This window comes from Oryx dammah, unplaced genomic scaffold (assembly GCF_014754425.2).
Source record: "Oryx dammah isolate SB20612 unplaced genomic scaffold, SCBI_Odam_1.1 HiC_scaffold_3, whole genome shotgun sequence".
Taxonomy (NCBI): domain Eukaryota; kingdom Metazoa; phylum Chordata; class Mammalia; order Artiodactyla; family Bovidae; genus Oryx; species Oryx dammah.
Window position 1 is genome coordinate 29,912,343 of NW_024070187.1, and position 22,122 is coordinate 29,934,464.

General features: G+C 38.2%; 2 protein-coding genes and 1 non-coding gene across 5 annotated transcripts in view; 2 read left to right on the forward strand and 1 right to left on the reverse strand.

Moving 5' to 3' along the window:
- The window catches only part of SMARCAD1 (SWI/SNF-related, matrix-associated actin-dependent regulator of chromatin, subfamily a, containing DEAD/H box 1), a 90,403-nt gene that overhangs the window by 40,857 nt on the left and 27,424 nt on the right, over positions 1-22,122 (reverse strand). For 2 of the 3 annotated variants that reach the window (XM_040237842.1, XM_040237843.1), the window contains exons 4-6: positions 12,451-12,622; positions 9,137-9,203; positions 1,780-1,883 (exon numbers count right to left, since the gene is read on the reverse strand). In XM_040237842.1, the coding sequence (XP_040093776.1) occupies positions 1,780-1,883; positions 9,137-9,203; positions 12,451-12,622 (343 nt within the window). The remainder of the gene's footprint in view (positions 1-1,779; positions 1,884-9,136; positions 9,204-12,450; positions 12,623-22,122) is intronic. The other variant, XM_040237844.1, reaches the window with a different exon arrangement.
- Positions 15,021-15,092, forward strand: TRNAW-CCA. Its single transcript has one exon. It is a non-coding gene; the product is annotated as a tRNA-Trp (tRNA).
- On the forward strand, positions 19,865-20,481 carry LOC120861928 (60S ribosomal protein L18a-like). The gene has a single exon (XM_040237845.1). The coding sequence runs from the start codon at positions 19,900-19,902 to the stop codon at positions 20,428-20,430; it is 531 nt and encodes a 176-aa protein (XP_040093779.1). The 5' UTR covers positions 19,865-19,899; the 3' UTR covers positions 20,431-20,481.

Sequence of the window (22,122 nt, forward strand, 5' to 3'; positions counted from 1 at the left end):
GTCATTCTGGGGACCAAAATAAGATCTCAGCCACTTGGATGCATGCTCAATGTGCCTATACACAAGCGACCACGGCAACATGGACTGAGTCTGCGCAGGCACATCAGCAAGACTTTCTCAAACCAAGATTTATCTGGCTATGGCTACTGCTGAGTATTTGACCTGCCAAGAGCAGAGGCCATCAATGAATTCCCATGACAGTGAGATCCATTCCTTGAGAGATTCAGTCAACTGTCTGGTGGCAAGTTGATGGCATTTAATCCCTTTCATCATGAAAGGGACACTAATAAGAAATTTACTGTGAGTATGGATTAGCCTTTCCTACCCACCTGGATTTGACAACAGCAGTTATGGATTGAACTGTGTCCCTCCAAAGTCTTCTGCTGAATAATCCCCAGTACCTCAGAATATGACCTCAACTGAAGACTGGCTCTAAGTAATTATTACTGAGGTAATAGAGTTAAAATGAGGTCATTAGGGTGGGCCCTAATCCAATGAAGAAGAGGAAATGTGGAGACAGACAAGCACACAGGAAGCATACACTGTAAAGATAAGGCAGAGATCTACAGGTCAAGGAACATCAAAGACTGCCAGCAAACCACGAGAAGCTAGTCACAGAGAGATGTGACAGCCTTTAGAAGGAAGCAACCCTTCTGATATCTTGATCTTGGACTTCTAGCTTCCAGAACTGTGAGACAATATATTTCTGTTGTTTAAGCCACTCAGTTTGTGGTCCTTTGTTACAGTGCCCCTAGGAATCCAATGGCATCACATACAGATATATAAAAAGCTTAATCGATTGCTGTGACACAGCAATCAATGTTTCTGATCAGGGGAGCCAAGTTCACTGAAAGAAAAGTACATCAAGAGATTCATGCCCAATGGAATTCACTGATCTTACCATGTGTCTCAATGCCTAGATACAGCTGGCTTACAGAGCAGTGATATCACTTAACGAAAATTTAGAATGTGAATTTGTTGATAACACTCCACAAGGCTAACATGCTATTCAACAGACGTAAAAGCAAAGTGAATGCTTTGACTCAGCCATCAATAAATATTATGCTATTTCTTCCATGGCCATTATACACAGGTTTATAAACTAAAATGTGGGCCTACTCTCTTATACTAGTGGTTATTCAAACCTAAAACTCAGAATTTTTACTTTCTACCAAGGGAAGAATACTTCTACGGAGGGATACAACAGCTGTCCCATTAAATTAGGGTGGAGACTAAATCAGGCAAAGAAAGGGGTTACTGTGCTAACTGGGGTGACTGACTTTGATCGCCAAAAGAAACTGTGCTGTCATGAATGCGGACACGGAGGACTATGTCTATAGACTCATTGGAATGGCTCTTAGTAGATCTATTTCAAAGTTAACAGAAAACCACAATAACCCAGTCAAAGCATAACTAATATTATTTTTAGATAAGCAGTTAAATATCAAAGGTGTCATCTATAGGAATTATAAGTAGTTGTCACTGAGGAGTTTGAAATGGTGCTGGTGGTAGTAACAGCTGTTTGATGTAAACATTGTACAACTATATGTATACACATATACAGTTTACAAGATAAAATTTAAAGTATATTTTCCCCAAAAGTCACTTTACTACACCACTGGAATATTTTTTAAATCAGTTTTATAATTCAGAGATAAGCAGTTAATACTGCTGTGTGAGAGAAGACTGATTCATTGAGGTGTATTTTTGTAAATTCAGATTCAACACAGTCTGTGCTTAAGTAGTTAATTTTGACGCTGCAATTCAAATGTAACTCACATGATCCAATCTCTTCTTTTTCATAGATTGATCATCATTAAATTCATCTTCCTCAAATGGCTCTGAAGAAGAAGATAATTTTCTTTTCCTGGGTCCACCACCTTCTAAAACAGACGAGGACATGCAAAGTTCACACTGATATAATATAAGAATCATTAATGTAAAAAAAAAAATGGCAAACTACACTTAATAGACAGTTCTCTTGATATCAGGACAATATTGTATCTTCTACATATGACATACATTCAATAAATGTTAACTGCATTGAAGGAAAAATAAAGAGAGATCCTTTTCAGACTTTCAAAAGTAGAAATCACTATAAGACTATACATATTTATTAACTATACATTATTTAATGCTAATGATATATATCTTTGAATTGACAAGTAATTCTATAGTAGAAAGAAGAGGTTCTCCTCAATGACTGAATGTTCAGTAGTGAAAAAAATTAAGCCCATCAGCTTATCTGAATAGCATCAAATAATTGTCAATAATTAAGTATCTACTATGTACCAGGCTTTGCAGTGGGCTTTTATAAACTGCTGTTTCATTTACTTTCCACAACAAACCTACCAAGTAAATATATACTCATTTTACCAATTAGGAGGAACTGAGAAACAGAGAAATCAAGAGATGAATGCTTTTAACCTAAAAACAAGAGAGCACAACACAAGAGAGTGCTGTATGACAGTAACAGGAAATGTGCACATTCTGCCAGGACTGACAGGAAACTCAGTCTACATGATTCCGAAAAGCTATGTTACTTATGTGTTACTTTGTATACACTCATATACTTCTTCAGTACCTTCACTTTCAGAGAGCGAATTCCAGAGACATACTGCAGTGCTTGTAAGAAAGTATTTGCTGAAAGTTATCAGTACCCTAACTATGAAGTTAGAAATAAAAGTTGCTAGGAATATTCAAAATAAGTACAGACACAACAGCTTTTAAGCTGTAAGCATGAAAATGTCATAATACGGCTATAACCAAATTGAATGCAATCAACATTTCAATGTATAATAATTACATGCTTTAAGTATGCATGCTTAAATTTTCCCCCCTTTATTCATAAAGTAAATGTGCATTCTGCATACACCAACTAATTGCTGGCATCCACTCTATCATTACCCACATATTTGCTGGGGTTAAGTGACTACCATTCAGTTCAGTTCAGTCGCTCAGTCATGTCCAGTAATTAGGCATATTACTAATAACTACCATTAGTAATATTCTAATATTCAAAGTCTGAAAAGACTTTCAAACTAGGTGATTACACCATGTCACCTAGATATGTTTAATCCTTTCTTAAAATAAAGAAAAGCATATTTAAAACATAAAAAGTAAAACATGAAACTGCAAAAAAGAAAATATGAACAAAGAACACCAGGTAATTCAATAGGGGAAAAAGAAAGAGAAAAGATGATCAATATCATTAATAACTAAAGACAGGGAAAACACAGTACCATTTTTTCCATCCTAAGATTAAAAAGAGTAGTAAAAGGAAGTCATAGCATACTGTGAGCAGTCATCACGTTAAAACATCATAAATTGTTATAGCCTATCTGGAAGGCAATCTAAATAATACACTTCACAATTTTAGATGTGTGTGTCTTTCAGTTCAACAATTCTTTTTCCAGGAATTTACTTACAAAAAACTGATGGAGAATGATTACTTAGGCATACATAAAAAATTTTACCTAAGCACTTAAGTGCCTGTCAATAAGCTATTAGACAAGTCAGAATACACTGTTATAAAGAACTGAGTAGACTTTAGAAATAAATATGGTTACAAAACAGCAAAAAAAACAAAAACAAAAAAACAGAATCACAGTCACATAAAAATGTTTTTACCTACTCTTATACTGACACATATATAGAGAACTAGGGCTTCCCTAGTAGCTCAGATGATAAAGAATCTGCCTGCAATGCAGGGGACCCAGGTTTGATCCGGGGTTGGGAAGATCCCCTGGAGAAGGGAATGGCAACCTATTCCAGTATTCTTGCCTGGGGAATCCCATGGACAGAGGAGCCCCAGTCCACGGGGTTGCAGAGTTGGACACGACTGAGCGACTAAGCACAAACACACAGAGGTGGAAGAACCAGCTAGATTCCAGACGACATCAGTAAATTCATACTTTTACCATTTAAAGTAGGGTAAAAACTTTGGATACCTATTTTTGTCTTTATAACTTAGTATTCATAAATGAAAACATTCAGAAGGCAACGTAAAAAACATACCTTTATTGTTTAATATGCAGGATGATACTGCATATAAAAGACTGTAATTTGTGGTAAAACCAATGTCCAACATCAGAATTTGGAGACTCTTTGAGAATTGTCCAAGGCATTTAAAAAGATCCTCTGTTAGTGAGACAAAGCTGTCATTCTATACATTACCTCAAGAGTGTACTATACTGAAGATGACTGATATGACTATACTATCCATTCTAAGAAGAAGCATGGAAGTTTACTTAAAAAAAAAAAACAAGAAAACCTTAATTTCTCCTTTCCTTATAATTTGCCATTTGACAATATTTTCCAAAAAAGGAAATAAAATCAAGGTTTAGTACAACAATGACAAGTAAAAAAACTCTGCTAAAGTTCAACTTTAATAAGTACTGTAAACTACCTGTGGGCAGAGGTTGTGTCCATTTTGTTCCAGCATGTACCCTCCGTGCCTAAAACAGCATCTGGCATCCAGCAATAGATACATACTAAGTATCTGTGTAATAAATAAAGCTGAATAATACAAATTGCTCAAGACAAAAAAGATGCATTGCTGTGGAATAGTTATTTAACAAAGTTTTCATTGGAAAGATTCTGAAATATGAGATATTATGAGGACAAGAAAGAATATATTAAAATTTCCCCAATCCACTTAGCAACTCAACATGTTAACAGGGCCTACAATTTTTCAGAATTTTTACAGTAGGATACAGTAATGAAGGCACAACTCTCTCTTGTACCATTTCTAGTATCAGACAGCCCTTAAGCACAGAAATGTTAATATGGACTACGTACTTACTATCCAACACTCACTATAAAAAATCTGCAATAACTATCATTGTTTCATAACAACTTAAGAACTTCCTACTATTATTATACTATTTTACTACAGAAAGAGAAAACTTAGGCAATACTGCCCAAGGTTACACAGCTAGTAAGCAAAAGAAAAAGAAGAATCTTAATATTCACTGTGGGCAGCAGCCACACACCACACAATATCCTTCCCTTGCTCAAACTGGTGAAAAAGAGATTTAAAATATTTCATGTGGAAAACGGAACATTACTCTGCCATAAAATGAACGCCTTTGAGTTATTTCTAATGAGGTGGATGAACCTAGAACCGATTATACAGAATGAAGTAAGGCAGAAAGAGAAAGGTTAAGTATCATATTCTAACACATATATATATGCAATCTAGAAAAATGGTACTGAAGAATTTACTTACAGGGCAGCAACGGAGAAACAGACAGAGAACAGACATATGGACATGGGGAAAGGGAAGGAGAGGGTGAGATGTATGGAAAGAGTAACATGAAAACTTCAGTTCAGTTCAGTTCAGTCGCTCAGTCTTGTCTGACTCTGCGACCCCATGAATCGCAGCACGTCAGGCCTCCCTGTCCATCACCATCTCCCGGAGTTCACTCAGACTCACGTCCATTGAGTCCGTGATGCCATCCAGCCATCTCATCCTCGGTTGTCCCCTTCTCCTCCTGCCCCCAATCCCTCCCAGCATCAGTCTTTAGATAGCCAATGGGAATTTGCTGTAGGCTAAGAAACTTAAATAGGGGCTCTGTACCAACCTAGAGAGGTGGGGTGGGGAGGGAGATGGGAAGGAAGTTCAAAAGGGAGGGGATATATGTATTACCTATGGCAGATTCATGTTGTGGTTTGGCAGAAAACAACAAAATTCTGTAAAGCAATTATCCTTCAATAAAAGAAAAAAATTAAAAAAAATTTCATGTCAATAAAGTAATATCATCTATGGAATCCAAGCAGGGGGTTAAGATGAGGTAGATAATTGCAGAAGAAAGATAACAGACCCATGAAAACACATTATGGTATTTTCTATTTTTGTATATAATTTTTAAAAAATCCACTTAGGAATATGGGTACATATTCACACTGCTAATGAAATCATAAATTGGCATAACATTTAAAATTAACACTGAAGTACATATTATATTTCAAAATGTGCATACCCTTTGACTCAGCATCCTGGTTTGAAGTTTAGGCTACAGAAATAAAACCATAAAGGTTTACCTGTAAAGCTACTTTCTTTTGTATTATAGTAATGAAATAATGTAAAACATCAATGCTAATTAATAGATCAGTCACTCAGTCATGTCTGACTCTTTGCAACCTCATGGATTGCAGTACGCCAGGCTTCCCTGTCCATCACCAACTCACGGAACTTGCTCAAACTCATGTACATCAAGTCGGTGACGCCACTCAACCATCTCATCCTCTGTCGTTCCCTTCTCCTTCCGCCTTCAATCTTTCCCAGCATCAGGGTCTTTTCTAATGAGTCAGTTCTTTGCATCAGGTGGTCAAAGTATTGGAGTTTTAGCATCATTCTTAGCAATGAATATTCAGGACTGATTTCCTTTAGGATGGACTGGTTGGATCTCCTTACAGTCCAAGGGACTCTCAAGAGTCTTCTCCAACACCACAGTTCAAAAGCATCAATTCTTTGGCACTCAGCTTTATGATCCAACTCTTACATCTTTACATGACTAATGGAGAAACCACAGCTTTGATCAGATGGATCTTTGTTGACAAAAGTAACGTCTCTGCTTTTTAATATGCTATCTAGGTTGGTCATAGCTTTTCTTCCAAGGAGCAAGCGTCTTTTAATTTCATGGCTGCAGTCACCATCTGTAGTGATTTTTGGAGACCAGGAAAATGAAAGTCTTACTGTTTCCACTGTTTCCCCATCTATTTGCCATGAAGTGATGGGACAGAATACCATGATTTTAGTTTTTTGAATGCTGAGTTTTAAGGCAGCATTTTCGCTCTACTCTTTCACTTTCATCAAGAGGCTCCTTAGTTCCTCTTCACTTTCTGCCATAAGGGTGGTGTCATCTGCATATCTGAGGTTATTGATATTTCCCACAATCTTGATTTCAGCTTATGCTTCATCCAGCCCAGCATTTTGCATGATACACTGCATATAAGCTAAATAAGCAGGATGACAATATACAACCCTGACATACTCCTTTCCCAATTTGGAACCAGTCTGTTGTTCCATATCTGGTTTTAACTGTTGCTTCTTGACCGGCATACAGACTTCTCAGGAGGCAGGTAAGGGGGTCTGGGATTCCCATCTCTTTAAGAATTTTCCAGTTTGTTGTGATCTACACAGTCAAAGGCTTTAGCATAGTCAATAAAACAGAAGTATATATTTACTGGAATTCTTTTGTTTTCTCTATGATCCAACAGATGTTGGCAATTTGGTCTCTGAATCCTCTGCCTTTTCTAAATCCAGCTTGAACATCTGGAAGTTCTTGGCTCGTGTACTGCTGAAGCCTCGCTTGGAGAATTTTGAGCATTACCTTGCTACCATGTGAGGTGAATGCAATTGTGAAGCAGTTTGAATAATCTTTGACATTGCTGTTCTTTGGTACTGGAATGAAAACTGACTTTTTCCAGTCCTGTGGCCACTGATAAGTTTTCCAATTTTGCTGTCATATTGAGTGTGGTACTTTCACAGCATCATCTTTTAGGATTTGAAATAGCTCAGCTGGAATTCCATCACTTCCACTAGCTTGGTTCATAGTGATGCTACCTAAAGCCCACTTGACTTTTGACTCCAGGATATCTGGCTCTAGGTGAGTAATCACACCATCTTGATTATCTGGGTAGTGAAGATCTTTTTTGTACAGTTCTTCTGTGTATTCTTGCCACCTTTTCTTAATATCTACTTCTATTAGGTCCATATCGTTTCTGTCCTTTATTGTGCCCATCTCTGCATAATATGTTCTCTTGGTAATCTCTATTTTCTTGAAGAGTTCTCTAGTTTTTTCCATTCTATTGTTTTCCTCTATTTCTTTGCACTCATCAGTTAGGAAAGCTTTCTCATCTCTCCCTGCTATTCTTCGGAACTCCACATTCAGATGGGTTTAGCTTTCCTCTTCTCCTTTGCTTCTCTTCTTTTCTCAGCTATTTGTAAGTCCTCCTCAGACAACTATTTTGCCTTTTGCATTTCTTTTTCTTGGGGATGGTTTTGATCACTGCCTCCTGTACAATGTCACAAACCTCCATCCACAGTTCTTCAGGCACTCTAATCAGATCTAATCCCTTGAATCTATTTGTCACTTCCACTGTATAACTGTAAGGGATTTGACTTAGATCATACCTGAATGGACTAGTGGTTTTCCCTAGTTTATTTAATTTAAGTCTGAATTTGGCATTAGGAAGTTCATGATCTGAGCCACAGTCAGCTCCCAGTCTTGTTTTTGCTGACTGTGTAGAGTTTCTCCACCTTTGGCTGAAAAGAATATAATCAATCTGACTTTGGTATTGACCATCTGGTGATGTTTATGTGTAGAGAAACAATAAATTAACCCTATTGGTGTCACAGAGGAATGTTATAGAGATATTTTGTAATTAGATAAATTTTGATTGTAATGACAAGTTATCCAAGATAAATGATCAAATGACTTTTCTTATAAGTGCAAACCAATACTATAATTATATTTTGTACTCTAATGATTATATATGATATTTAGGCTTGCTTTCATTTCTTAAGTAGTTTATTTAGTAGTGGGATTATAGGTTAGTTATACTTGCTCGGTACATACAAAAAAAAGAAATATAGGCAGCATTTACTGAAAAAAATTGGAGGTGCTTATATGAAAGTATTTATTTGTATTCTAAAACTAGACTATAGCATAAATGTTTAGTACACGAAGGAACGCTGATTACAAGCTAGGATTTCCTTAAGTTCCTGACTCTCATTTAGAGAAGTAAAACTACAATGAATTAGAAAGGACACTTATTAAAGAACATGTATCTCCCAAACTTCACTGTTAAGATATTTGATCTGTAGAGGACAAACAAAATTACCAATGAAACTGTCTCCTCCCCTTTTTTGGGAGAGGGTAAAGAAAATGGAACCTAGAAAGTTCAGTTTCCAGGTAAGTAAGACCTCAGGTAAGTTAGTCAGTTAACCTTAACGTTCTTATTTTTTTTAAACCTTAATCTTCACTGTTTTCATCTAAAACCCCTGAAGCTATTAATACTTCCTAAGGTTCCTGTAAGAATTCATGAAGAAGGTTGGTAAACTGATAAGCAATAAAAATGAGAAGATATGGATTATCTTCAACATGGGTTGAAACTAAGTCAGGCATACCTGCATCACCAAACATCAGCAAGGCAGCAGCAATTGCTCCATCCATAGTGCTTGTTGAGTCAATCAACTGACAAAATGAGAAAAGACTGTTTTAAAAATAATACTTTAAGAATTATTTTACAAACTTACCACATATTTAAATATATTAAATATATAAACCAATGTATTAAATATACAACAAGTGGAGAAATAGCTACATAATAGCTTAAGTTCAGTAAGTCAGATGATAAATTTTCAGAATATCTGGTTTGTCTAAAAAGTGTAAATTTATCTATCTTAAAATGTATTTAATAGATTTACTTATCACCATTATAAAAGAAAAAATAAAACAGTCAAATATGTACAGTATACTCAAGGTTTTTGTTATTTTAATTGTAAGACTGGGCCCTGAAGTCTCAAAAGCTTCCTACCTATGAGTGAGTCCAGGTACTGGGTGGGTGGGCGTGTGTGTGTGTGTGTGAGAGAGAGAGAGAGAAGGAGGGAAAGGAAGAGAGGGAGAGGGGAAGGAAGGGAGGGACAGAAGGAAGGACAGGCTCTGACAGGCATTTAAAATAAACTCTGGAATTACTTTTTTAAATCTAGTACTTCTCGATTTCGATAAAGGACTCTTGAAATATGCTCTATTTCTAAATTGCTAAAAATTAAATTGCTTGAATTTACTCAAGAACATATTAATATATGGCTTACATAATTCACACTTTCAGATTTCAGAACTCCCATACTTTTCTCTTGCCGTAGTTTCCTGTACTTCCAATGAGTTGTTTTAAAAAGATCTTAATTTCTTAAATAAGCTATTTTTGTATTAAATTAAAAGCCTCAAAACAAAAAGATAATGCTCTTTTCTATACTAGTTTTCTTCCTCTTGGATCCTCCGATATCTTGTAAGCCTTTCCTCATTTTCAAAATAGACAAAGCATATTCTTATCAAGTGTAGGACCAAGTTTATATTTCATAGCTCTTTGAATTATTTTATATGTGTCTAAAAGCCTCTGAAGAGTAATTTATGAATGTTATCTTTAAATCTTTTAAAATGATGGGAGATCACTTGAAATGCAGATTACTTCCACGGAGAGCTTTGCTTTGGAGCAAGTGTTATGCTAAATTCCCCAAATTTCAAATACTAGTGAAACAGACACACAAAGTTCATGTAGCAATTCAACTTTACCATTGTAATTATAAAATTAGAGATAAATGCTTCTATAGGGAATAAATCCCCTTGAACTACATGAAAAATTAGCACTCAAACTAAAGTATTTTTAAACTGCGATTTATGTTGACTATTTTAATACTCCACCATGTTTATTCTGTTGAAAGTTTTTTCCAATACTTTCAGTGTTGCTACTAGTGGCTACACTCTTTCCTTCTTTTCCTATGAGGAAAAAAACCATCAGGAAGCAAGTAACACTACTTGCAGGGGAAAAGTAGACAAGATACCATTCAAGTTTCATTTAGCTAACAGTAGGAAGGTTATCAGAATGATCTGGGAAAAAAGAAAGATTCATATTAAATATATCAGAGAACAAAGGAAATAATATAAACTTAGAAGAGTTCAAACTAGCAGGCCTAGATCACTTCTGTTTCAGACATGTTTTGTTTGACTTGAATGGTATTTTTGGTTTTGTCTTTCTTTAAATTAGTTACTATAAAAAGAAATGAAATATGATATAACATGAATGAGCTTCAAAGCTGTATACTAGTGCAGGAAGTCAGTTATAAAAGATTACATTGGGATTTTCCTGGTGGTCCAGGGGTTAAGACTGTGCTTCCATTGCAGGAGGCACTGGTTCAATCTCTCCTTGGGGAAACAAAGGTCCTAAATGCTGCACGATCAAAAAAAAGAAAAAACCACATATGGGGTATGTTCCCACTGACATGAAATGTTCAGAATAGGCCAATCTATAGAGACAGAGATTAGTGGTTGGCTAGGGAATGGAGATGGGGAGTGACTGGTAATAGGTACAAGGTTTCTTTTTGGAATGATTAAAATGTTTTAAAATTAGATTATGGTGATGGTTGTACATGGAGAAGGCAATGGCACCTCACTCCAGTACTCTTGCCTGGAAAATCCCATGGACGGAGGAGCCTGGTAGGCTGCAGTCCATGGGGTCGTGAAGAGTGGGACACGACTGAGCGACTTCACTTTCACTTTTCACTTTCATGCATTGGAGAAGGAAATGGCAACCCACTCCAGTGTTCTTGCCTGGAGAATCCCAGGGATGGGGGAGCCTGGTGGGCTGCCGTCTATGGGGTCGCACAGAGTCGGACACGACTGAAGTGACTTAGCAGATGATTGTACAACTCCGTAAATATGCTAAAATCCAAAAAATCAGGTGATCTTTACAGATTTAAACTGTATCTCAATAAAGCTCTTAAGCTGATGATCAACACCAAATAAAAATTCAGCCTTTTATTTCAAAATCTGAATTATCTGATAAAAATATGCTGTAACGGATTTCACATTGTCATATCTTATCAAAGCGAAGCAGCAGCTACCTCTCTTAAAAAGGGTATGTGCCAATATCCACCACTTCAAAGTTACCTGCCTAGACCATAGAGATATGGTGCGTTCCATGCCTTAGCTGGGGAGAGTGATGCTAGGGATCATGATGATAAAAAACAAAGGTGAAAAACCTATGAACCTGTAATTAAATGATTCCCCGAGGCTCATTCAAATACTAAGTGGCAGAGCTAGGGATAAACTATTTACTTATCTTCAGAGGTTTATTCTCTACCTAAACTTAATTGAACGCTAAGTTTTTATTTCCTCTTATAAAAAGAGAGCTAGATAACTGTAACAGTAAAACTAGAGCCACTTGTTTTGTTTCTATCGTTCAGTTAATATTTCTCAGCGAGGGTGCCACTGGCAGGACTTCTCTTCTGTTACACGGGAGTGTGCTCGGTATTGCAGCATGCTCAGCATCCCTGGTCACATGGCACTAAATGTGAAAAGCAACTCCTTGTCATTACGGGCAAACTAAGAAAAAAAGCCTCTGGACACTTCTATGTTTCTAGTGAGAAGAGGGTTATCCCCACTTCAGAACCATTCAAACTCAAAAAACTTCACAACCCACATGAGATACAGAGAAGATACAGATAGGCTCAAGTTATTATATTACTTATAGGTGAATAAACCTCACCTACTGTTAAGATTCAACAAGTAAATCTCTGGTATCTGCCTTTATTATTGAATTAATTTTCTTCAAATATAAGATATTTTTAGAAAAATGACTATCTACTGAATACAGCACTGGACACAGGAGACATTTTAAGCATCATTACAGCTGTAATAACCAATTACTAGAAAGGGGTATAACCTTAAGTAAATCACTGTCACTTCTTTGTGGAAAAAGCTCCTTCAGGGTCTGAAGTTTAGCATCTTTAAGGTCTTCCAATTCCGAAAGGTCTTCCAGTTCTGAAATATCATTGTTGTTTCTAGTGGCCATGGTAGGAAGGCCTTGGGACTCTTCATCTTCAGATGGCTCAGAACTAAAAGTATTTTCAGAGGGAAAAAAAACAGCATTTTAATGTATTACTAATGTTATCTCATTATAGTTGTACATAACTGTACATATATTAAACAATACATTTGCAGTTCTTTTCAATAATAAATGTAATCTATATCTGTCAAAGATTAAAACAAGTTGTTTTTGTTTTTTCTATTTCAGTACACTTGTGCATATATATCTACATTCTGAAAGTCAGCATACTTTGAACATATTTCAAATTCTCTGGGCTAGGATAGAAAAGAACAGCAAAAACTTGAACCATTTCGTTAATACACTCATCCATTGCATACCTGCCTTCTCTTTCCTACTTTTTTCACTTGTGCCCTGAATAAAAGATGGGTGTTGTCATGTTGTTCCTGAGAAATTATCATGCATACACTAATAAAAATATCAAAGGATTTTCAGTCTACCTAGGTGATCAGAATCAGTGTTAAAATGGTCCATTCAATATTAGACTGTCTACTAAGAACAAAATGTTTCTTTAGCAGACAGGGAGCATTTGTTTTACACAAGGCTTCATCCAACAGCAACTAACTTTAATCTCATTACATTTCAGTTCATATGTTTATCTTAAATAAAAGACACTGTGAGCCAAATCTCATTCATGTTTCTCCCAAACAATATAATTCATTTTGAAATTTTGATTTTCTACCACAGTAAGCATTCTGAAGATCAGAAAGCAGAAGTATAACAAATGGGTAGAAGTTACAGAGATCGGAGAAAGAAATATAGTCAAGTATATTCCTAGTGCCAGAGAATGCAGACTTTGCTATGCAACTAATTCTGTTCTTTGGACAGCTCTTTTAGACACATATCCAGGACCTGTATTTTAGTAACTTTCTCTTTACTTAGTTCAGCTGCACCTGGTGGGGTACCAGTTATGCCTAAGAACCTCCTGAAACATATAAACTGGACTGTGAAGGACCGGAAGTATATATTTTAACAAACTTCTGGGTTGATTTCTTGAATCTTGCTCTGAAAAACTGCTCTAAAGCAACAGGGTTAAATAATCTCTTCCTTTAATGAAGATAATTACACATATCTCCCTTTCCATTACACCCAGTTTTCTCATTCCTTACATATTCAACTCTGAATTTTCACCCTGACTTACTACATTCACACTTCCTAACCTGGAAGTGTGGTTTTTGCTTCTGAGTTCACTGAGGAAATGAAGCTTTCACGTTGGAATCCTTTTACAATTTTCACACTGCATAACCACTTTAAATGTCCTTACTCTTCTGACCATCACACCCTTAAATTAGTGATCAGATCCATCACCATTCTGTGGGACAAACATGTATCTCTTGATGTAGGAAGTTTTCATGCTGACAGTGAATCTTATCAAGCCTTCGACTTAATGTCCAATTTATAGGAGATAGAAAAGATAGAGGAATAAATTCAATACAATCATGAAGAAGCAACCAGAAAAGTCTATTTTGTCTAGAAGACTTGATTTCTTCAGTAAGTTAAAATGCTTTAAAAAGACAGGAGGGGAGTGTACTATTTTAAGATCAAAGGATACTTAATTAACAGTCATGACACTCAAATGTTTCTTATTTGGATTCTGGTTTGAAAAACTAGCTACAAAACACATGAAACCTAAATATAAACTAGGAATTACACAATTTAGAGAACTGCTCACTGATAGTAGTATTTATGTAAGTGGGATATAGAGCAAGTACTAAGGGGACGAGTGTTAGGGTATCTATTATTCACTTTGAAATACTTCAGCTAATAATAATAAAAAAAATGCAACAGGAAAATAGTAACAATTGTTAAATGTAGGTGGCATATATATGTTCATTATCTATTATGTTCCAATATGACTAAAGCTTTAAAAAAAAAAGAAAAAATCTACAAGAACAAGAATGATCACTTTGTGTTATCTGGTCTCAGATCAAGTTATTTATTCCCTTCCATTTCCACACACACTCAGGACTAAGGGATTCCAGGCCTAATGCCTACAGGAATTAACTGTCTACTATCTTCTCCCCTGAATCCATCTCTTTAACTGCTTCCCTCCAAGCCTATGTGTTCAAGATTGCATTTTTATTTCTTCGTATCTTTTATGGTTCTCAACTTACTGTTATATATCTTCTGCCCCATCGCCTCAGGGTGATTGTTCTAAGGGCAGTAATATCCTCTATAAAGTCAAATGTGATTTAAAACAACAACAGGGCGGCCCAAGCGGTAAAAAATAAAATAAAATAAAAATAAAACAATAAAACCCCAAAATCTTTCATTAGTTATCTGTTCTCCTGTGGTCTCAAACACTGTTCTTTGAAAATGCAGCCCACCCCCAACCCTCACCCATGGGTTCTGCAGTATCATTACTTCTGATTTTCCCTTTACCTCTTAGCCTATCCTTAATCTGGGCTTCCCTGGTGGCTCAGAGGTTAAAGCGTCTGCCTCCAATGCGGGAGACCCAGGTTCGATCCCTGGGTCGGGAAGATCCCCTGGAGAAGGAAATGGCAATCCACTCCAGTATTCTTGCCTGGAGAATCCCATGGATGGAGAAGCCTAGTAGGTTACAGTCCACGGGGTCACAAAGAGTCGGACATGACTGAGCGACTTCACCTTCACCTTCAATCTGTATAGAAGGCTTTCTTTTTTTACCTTTTTGAATTCCAGTATTATCTAGGATTCCAAGGTGGAATCAAGAGTGTAAGGAGAAATGTCAATAACCTCAGATATGCAGATGACACCACCCTTATGGCAGAAAGTGAAGAAGAACTAAAGAGCCTCTTGATGAAAGTGAATGAGAGTGAAAAAGTTGGCTTAAAGCTCAACATTCAGAAAACTAAGATCGTGACATCCAGTCCCATCACTTCATGGCAAATAAATGCGGAAACAGTGGAAACAGCATCTGACTTTATTTTTTCAGGCTCCAAAGTCACTGCAGATGGTGACTTCAGCCATGAAATTAAAAGACGCTTACTCCTTGGAAAAGAAGTTATGACCAACCTAGACAGCATATTAAAAAGTAGAGACATTACTCTGTCAACAAAGGTGTGTCCAGTCAAAGCTATGGTTTTTCCAGTAGTCATATATGGATGTGAGAATTGAACTATAAAGAAAGTTGAGTGCCGAAGAATTGTTTCTTTTGAACTGTGGTGTTGGAGAAAACTCTTGAGAGTCCCTTGGACTGCAAGGAGATCCAACCAGTCCATCCTAGGAGATCAGTCCTGAGTGATCATTGGAAGGACTGATGTTGAAGCTGAAATTCCAACACTTTGGCCACCTGATGCGAAGAGCTAACTCATTAGAAAAGACCCTGATGCTGGGAAAGATTGAGGGCATGAGAAGAAGGGGACGACAGAGGATAAGATGGTGGGATGGCACCACCAACTCAATGGACTTGGGTTTGGGTAGACTCCAGCAGTTGGTGATGGACAGGGAGGCCTGGCGTCCTGCAGTTCATGGAGTCACAAAGATCCGACTGAGAGACGGAACTGACTGATTACCTAGGATTTTACCTTCAGCTCCTTATTATCTATTGATGTTTCCTGAGAGAGTTCCACCAACTGTCAGAGTTTCTACTATCTCTATCAGTTCAGTTCAGTCTCTCAGTCGTATCCAACTCTTTGCGACCCCATGAACCACAGCACGCCTGGCATCCCTGTCCATCACCAACTCCTGGAGTTTACCCAAACATATGTCCATTGATTGGTGATGCCATCCAGCCATCTCATCCTCTGTCATCCCCTTCTCCCTCCTTAAATCTTTCCCAGCATCAGGCTCTTTTCAAATAGGTCAGCTCTTTGCATCAGGTGGCCAAAGTATTGAAGTTGCAGCTTCAACATCAGTCCTTCCAAAGAATATTCACGACTGATTTCCTTTAGGACAGACTGGTTGGATCTCCTTGCACTGCAAGAAAATCTCAGAGAGTCTTCTTCAATATCATAATTCAAAAGCATCAATACTTTGGCACCCAGCATTCTTTATATTCCAACTCTCACATCTATATATGACTACTGGAAAAACCACAGCCTTGACTAGATGGACTTTTGTTCGCAAAGTAATGTCTCAGCCTTTTAGTATGCTGTCTAGGTTGGTCTTAACTTTTCTTGCAAGGAGTAAGCATCTTTTAATTTCATGGCTGCAGTCATCATTTGCAGTGATTTTGGAGCCTCCCAAAATAAAGTCTTCTACTGTTTCCCCATCTATTTGCCATAAAGGGATGGGACTGGATGTCATGATCTTAGTTTTCTGAATGTTGAGCTTTAAGCCAACTTTTTCACTCTCCTCTTTCACTTTTCTTAAGAGGCTCTTTAGTTCTTTGCTTTCTGCCATAAGGGTGGTGTCATCTGCATACCTGAGGTTATTGATATTTCTCCTGGCAATCTTGACTCCAGCTTGGGCTTCATCCAGACCAGCGTTTCTCATTATGTACTCTGAATATAATTAAATAAGCAGGGTGACAATATACAGCCTTGACGTACTTTTTTCCCAATTTGGAACCAGTCCATTGTTCCATATCCAGTTTTAACTGTTGCCTCTTGATCTGCATACAGATTTCTCAAGAGGCAGGTCCGATGGTCTGGTATTCCCATCTCTTTCAGAATTTTCCAGTTTATTGTGATTCACACAGTCAAAGGCTTTGGCATAGTCAATAGAGCAGAAATAGATGTTTTTTGGAACTCTCTTGCTTTTTCAATGATCCAGCAGATGTTGGCAATTTGATCTCTGGTTCCTCTGTATTTTCTAAAACCAGCTTGAACATCTGGAATTTCACAGTTCATGTATTTCTGAAGCCTGGCTTGGAGAATTTTGAGCATTACTTTACTAGCATGTGAGATGAGTGCAACTGTGCAGTAGTTTGAGCATTCTTTGGCATTGCCTTTCTTTGGGACTGGAATGAAAACTGAGCTTTTCCAGTCCTGTGGCCACTGCTGAGTTTTCCAAATTTGTTGGCATATTGAGTGCAGCACTTTCACAGCATCACCTTGAAGGATATGAAATAGCTCAACTGGAATTCCATCACCACCACTAGTTTGTTCATAGTGATGCTTCCTAAGGCCCACTTGACTTCAAATTCCAGGATGTCTGGCTCTAGGTGAGTGATCACACCATTGTCATTATTTGGGTTGTGAAGATCTTTTTTGTACACGTCTTTTGTGTATTGTTGCCACCTCTTCTTAATATCTTCTGCTTCTGTTAGGTCCACACCATTTCTGTCCTTCATTGAGCACATCTTTGCATGAAATGTTCCCTTGGTATCTCTAATTTTCTTGAAGAGATCTCTAGTCTTTCCCATTCTATTGTTCCTTTATTTCTTTGCACTGATCACCAAAGAAGGCTTTCTTATCTCTCCTTGCTATTCTTTGGAACTCTGCATTCAGATGGGTATATCTTTCCTTTCCTCTTTGCTTTCCGCTTCTCTTCCTTTATAGCTCTTCTTTTACAGGCCTCCTCAGACAGCCATTTTACTTTTTTGCATTTGTTTTTCTTGGGGATGGTCCTGAACCCAGTCTCCTGTACAATGTAAGGAACCTCTGTCTGTAGTTCATCAGGCACTCTGTCTATCATATCTAGTCCCTTAAATCCCATAGGTCCATCCATGAACAGAAAATTGCATTAAAGATTTACTGAACATGGCCCCACCCATCAGAAAAAGACCCATTTTCCTCCTCAATCAGTCTCTCCCATCAGGAAGCTTCCATAAGCCTTTTATCCTTCTCCAGAAGAAGGCAGACAGACTGAAAACCACAATCACAGAAAACTAACCAATCTAATCACATGGACCACATCCTTGTCTAACTCAATGAAACTATGAGCCATGCCACCCAAGATGGACAGGTCATGGTGGAAAGTTCTAATAAAATGTGGTCCACAGGAGAAGGGAATGGCAAACCACTTCAGTATTTTTGCCTTGAGAACCCCATGAACAGGGCTAGGACCCTGAAAGATGAACTCCCCAGGTCGGTAGGTGCCCAACATGCTGCTAGATATCAGTGAAGAAATAACTCCAGAACAAATGAAGAAACGGAGCCAAAGCAAAAACAACACCCAGTTGTGGATGTAACTGGTGATGGAAGCAAGGTAAAGAGCGATACTGTAAAGAGCAATACTGCATAGGAACCTGGAATGTTAGGTTCATGAATCACGGCAAATTGGAAGTGGTCAAACAGGAGATGACAACAAGAGTGAATACTGACATTTTAGGAATCAGCGAACTAAAATGGACTGGAATGGGTGAATTTAACTCAGATGACCATTATATCTACTACTATGGGCAGGAATCCCTCAGAAGAAATGGAGTAGCCATCATGGTCAAGAAGAGTCTGAAATGCAGTACTTGGATGCAATCTCAAAAACAACAGAATGAACTCTGTTCGTTTCCAAGGCAAACCATTCAATATCACAGCAATCCAATTCTATGCCCTGACCAGTAATTCTGAAGAAGCTGAAGTTGAATGGTTCTATGAAGACCTTCAAGACCTTCTAGAACTAACACCCCCAAAACATGTCCTTTTCATTATGCAAAAGTAGGAAGTCAAGAAATACCTGGAGTAACACCAGGCAAATTTGGCCTTGGAGTACAGAATGACGCAGGTCAAAGGCTAATAAGCGAGTTTTGCCAAGAATGCACCAGTCATAGCAAACACCCTCTTCCAACACAAGAGAAGACTCTACACGTGGACATCACCAGATGGTCAACACTGAAATAAGGTTGATTATACTCTTTGCAGCCAACAATGGAGAAGCTCTACACAGTCAGCAAAAGCAAGACCGGGAGCTGACTATGGCTCAGATCATGAACTCCTTATTGCCAAATTAGACTTAAATTGAAGAAAGTAGGGAAAACCACTAGACCATTCAGATATAACCTAAATCACATCCCTTATGATTACACAGTGGACGTGAGAAATAGATTTAAGGGACTAGATCTGATAGAATGCCTGATGAACTATGGACGGAGGTTAGCAACACTGTACAGGAGACAGGGAACAAGACCATCCCTAAGAAATAAAATTATCTCTATCCGAGGTTCTCAAAAGGGAGGCAATTTTGCCCTGAGAGGACATGTGGCAGTGGCTGGAGACATTTTTGACTATCTTGCCTAGCGAGGTGCTACTGGCATTTAACTGGTAGAGGTCAGGGATTCTGTTAAACATTCTACAACAAACAGAGCAGCCCCTCATAAAAAAGAACTACTTGGCCCAAAATATCAGCAGTGTCAAGGTTAAGAAACCCTGATAATTAAAAAGCCCCATGCAGCTTTTCGAGGGTGGCAGCGGTCGTGAGTAGAGTGCCATGAAGGCCTCAGGGACGCTTCGAGAGTATAAGGTGGTGGGGTGCTGCATGCCGACCCCCAAATGCCGCACGCCGCCCCTCTATCGCATGAGAATTTTTGTGCCTAATCATGTTGTTGCCAAGTCCTGCCTCTGGTACTTTATGTCTCAGTTGAAGAAGATGAAGAAATCTTTGGGGGAAATCGTCGACTGTGGGCAGGTGTTCGAGAAATCTCCCCTGCGGGTGAAGAACTTCGGCATCTGGCTGCGCTACGACTCCCGCAGTGGCACCCACAACATGTACCGGGAGTACCGGGATCTGACCACCGCTGGGGCCGTCACCCAGTGCTACCGAGACATGGGCGCCCAGCACCGAGCCCGGGCCCACTCAATCCAGATCATGAAGGTGGAGGAGATCGCAGCCAGCAAGTGCCGCCGACCAGCAGTCAAGCAGTTCCAAGACTCCAAGATCAAGTTCCCACTGCCCCACCGGGTCCTCCGTCGCCAGCACAAGCCACGCTTCACCACCAAGAGGCCCAACACCTTCTTTTAGGTGCAGGCCCTCTGTCCCCAGGTCTGCCCAAATAAAACTTAATGGGAAAACCGAAAAAAAAAAAATAAATAAATAAAATAAATAAATAAAAAATAAAAAGGCCCATGCATTGATTGTAACTGATTGTAACTATGGAAAACAGTGTTGTGAAAATAAGGATTTTTATGAGCTGACATATTTTCAGGATATATATACATAGTGCTAAGTTAATAAATCTCATCTATGACAGAGGATGAGATGGTTGGATGGCATCACCAACTCAACGGACATGAGTTTGAGCAAGGTCCAGGAGTTGGTGGACAGGGAAGCCTGGCGTGCTACAGTCCATGGGATCACAGTCGGACATGACTGAGAGACTGAACTGAAGTTAATAAAACGAAGAATAAATGTACACATACATCTATGAAATGAAAGAAAGAAATGAAGTGGCTCAGTCGTGCCCGACTCTTTGCGACCCCATGGACAGCAGCCTGCACCAAGCTCCTCCATCCATGGGATTTTCTAGGCACGAGTACTGGAGTGGGTTGCTGTTTCTTTCTCCAGGGAATCTTCCCAACCCAGGGATTGAACCCAGGTCTCCCACATTGTAGACAGACGCTTTACCATCGGAACCACCAGGGAAGTCCCATATATACATCTACACATACACATTATTTATTCATACACAGCACAAGATATAGAGTGCTAACTTCTGTGCAGCAAAGAAGAAAAAAAAGACACATGAAAGAAAAACAAAGTATGACAAAAAACTACCTGGTTAGTTCTGAGGTGGGAGGAGGAAGAGGCTGGTAGGAGAAAGGACAGGAAGTTACTACTTCTCTGTGCTTAGACACTCAGTCATGTCCAACTCTCCAAACCCACGGACTGCAGCCTGCCAGGCTCCTCTGTCCGTGGGATTTTCTAGGCAAGAATACTGGAGTGGGTTGCCATTTCCTACTTCAATTATTCTCTAAGCACATTCTATGTAGAGTTTTGATTTTTGGAACCATGTCAATATTTTAAATATTTGAAGGTAAAAAAATTTTTTTAAAGGGAAAAAAACCCTAAAAGGAATACAAACAAAAATTAACATAATGAATTAACATAATGAACTACACTTAAAGTGAATAACAAAGAAAATTTTCAATAAATAATCTAAGTACTGTAACCATCCTTCACCTAAAGACAACATAAAACTTATGAACAAATCTTAAACTCTTAGTAGGCTTTACAGGCAAGCAGTATGACAACAGCAATTCTGAAACTATTATACGTACACTGGTAACTGAACAAATTAGCAAATATAATGATACTGGTGGAAGCACAGTTCTCATTATCAGAGAAGGAAATACAGAGGAGAGGCAAGGAAGAGTCTTACAGTATTAGGTCAGAATAAAATATATCATAAATTTACGATTTTAAAAGCAACAACAACAAAAACCCCACAACATTCTCTCTCATATCCTAGCCCATTCTTGCTCAAAGGGCAATGACAATCCCGTTTCACCCAACAGCAAAGAAAGAACACACCTCATTCCCAGATTTCCAAATGCCATTCCTTTAAAAAGGTGCTACTTGAAGAAATGGTGAATTCTAATTTCAGGCTTGAGAATTCAACTTTAGCCCATCAATTAGGAGAGATGAAAAGAACAAACAAAACTCTACAGAGAGAAGGGTAAACTCTCTTAGGCATTGTTGAAAAATTGATAAACT

Coding starts and splice junctions, on each gene's coding strand:
- LOC120861928 (XM_040237845.1), top strand. CDS start 19,900: ATGAAGGCCTCAGGGACGCTTCGAGAGTATAAGGTGGTGGGGTGCTGC.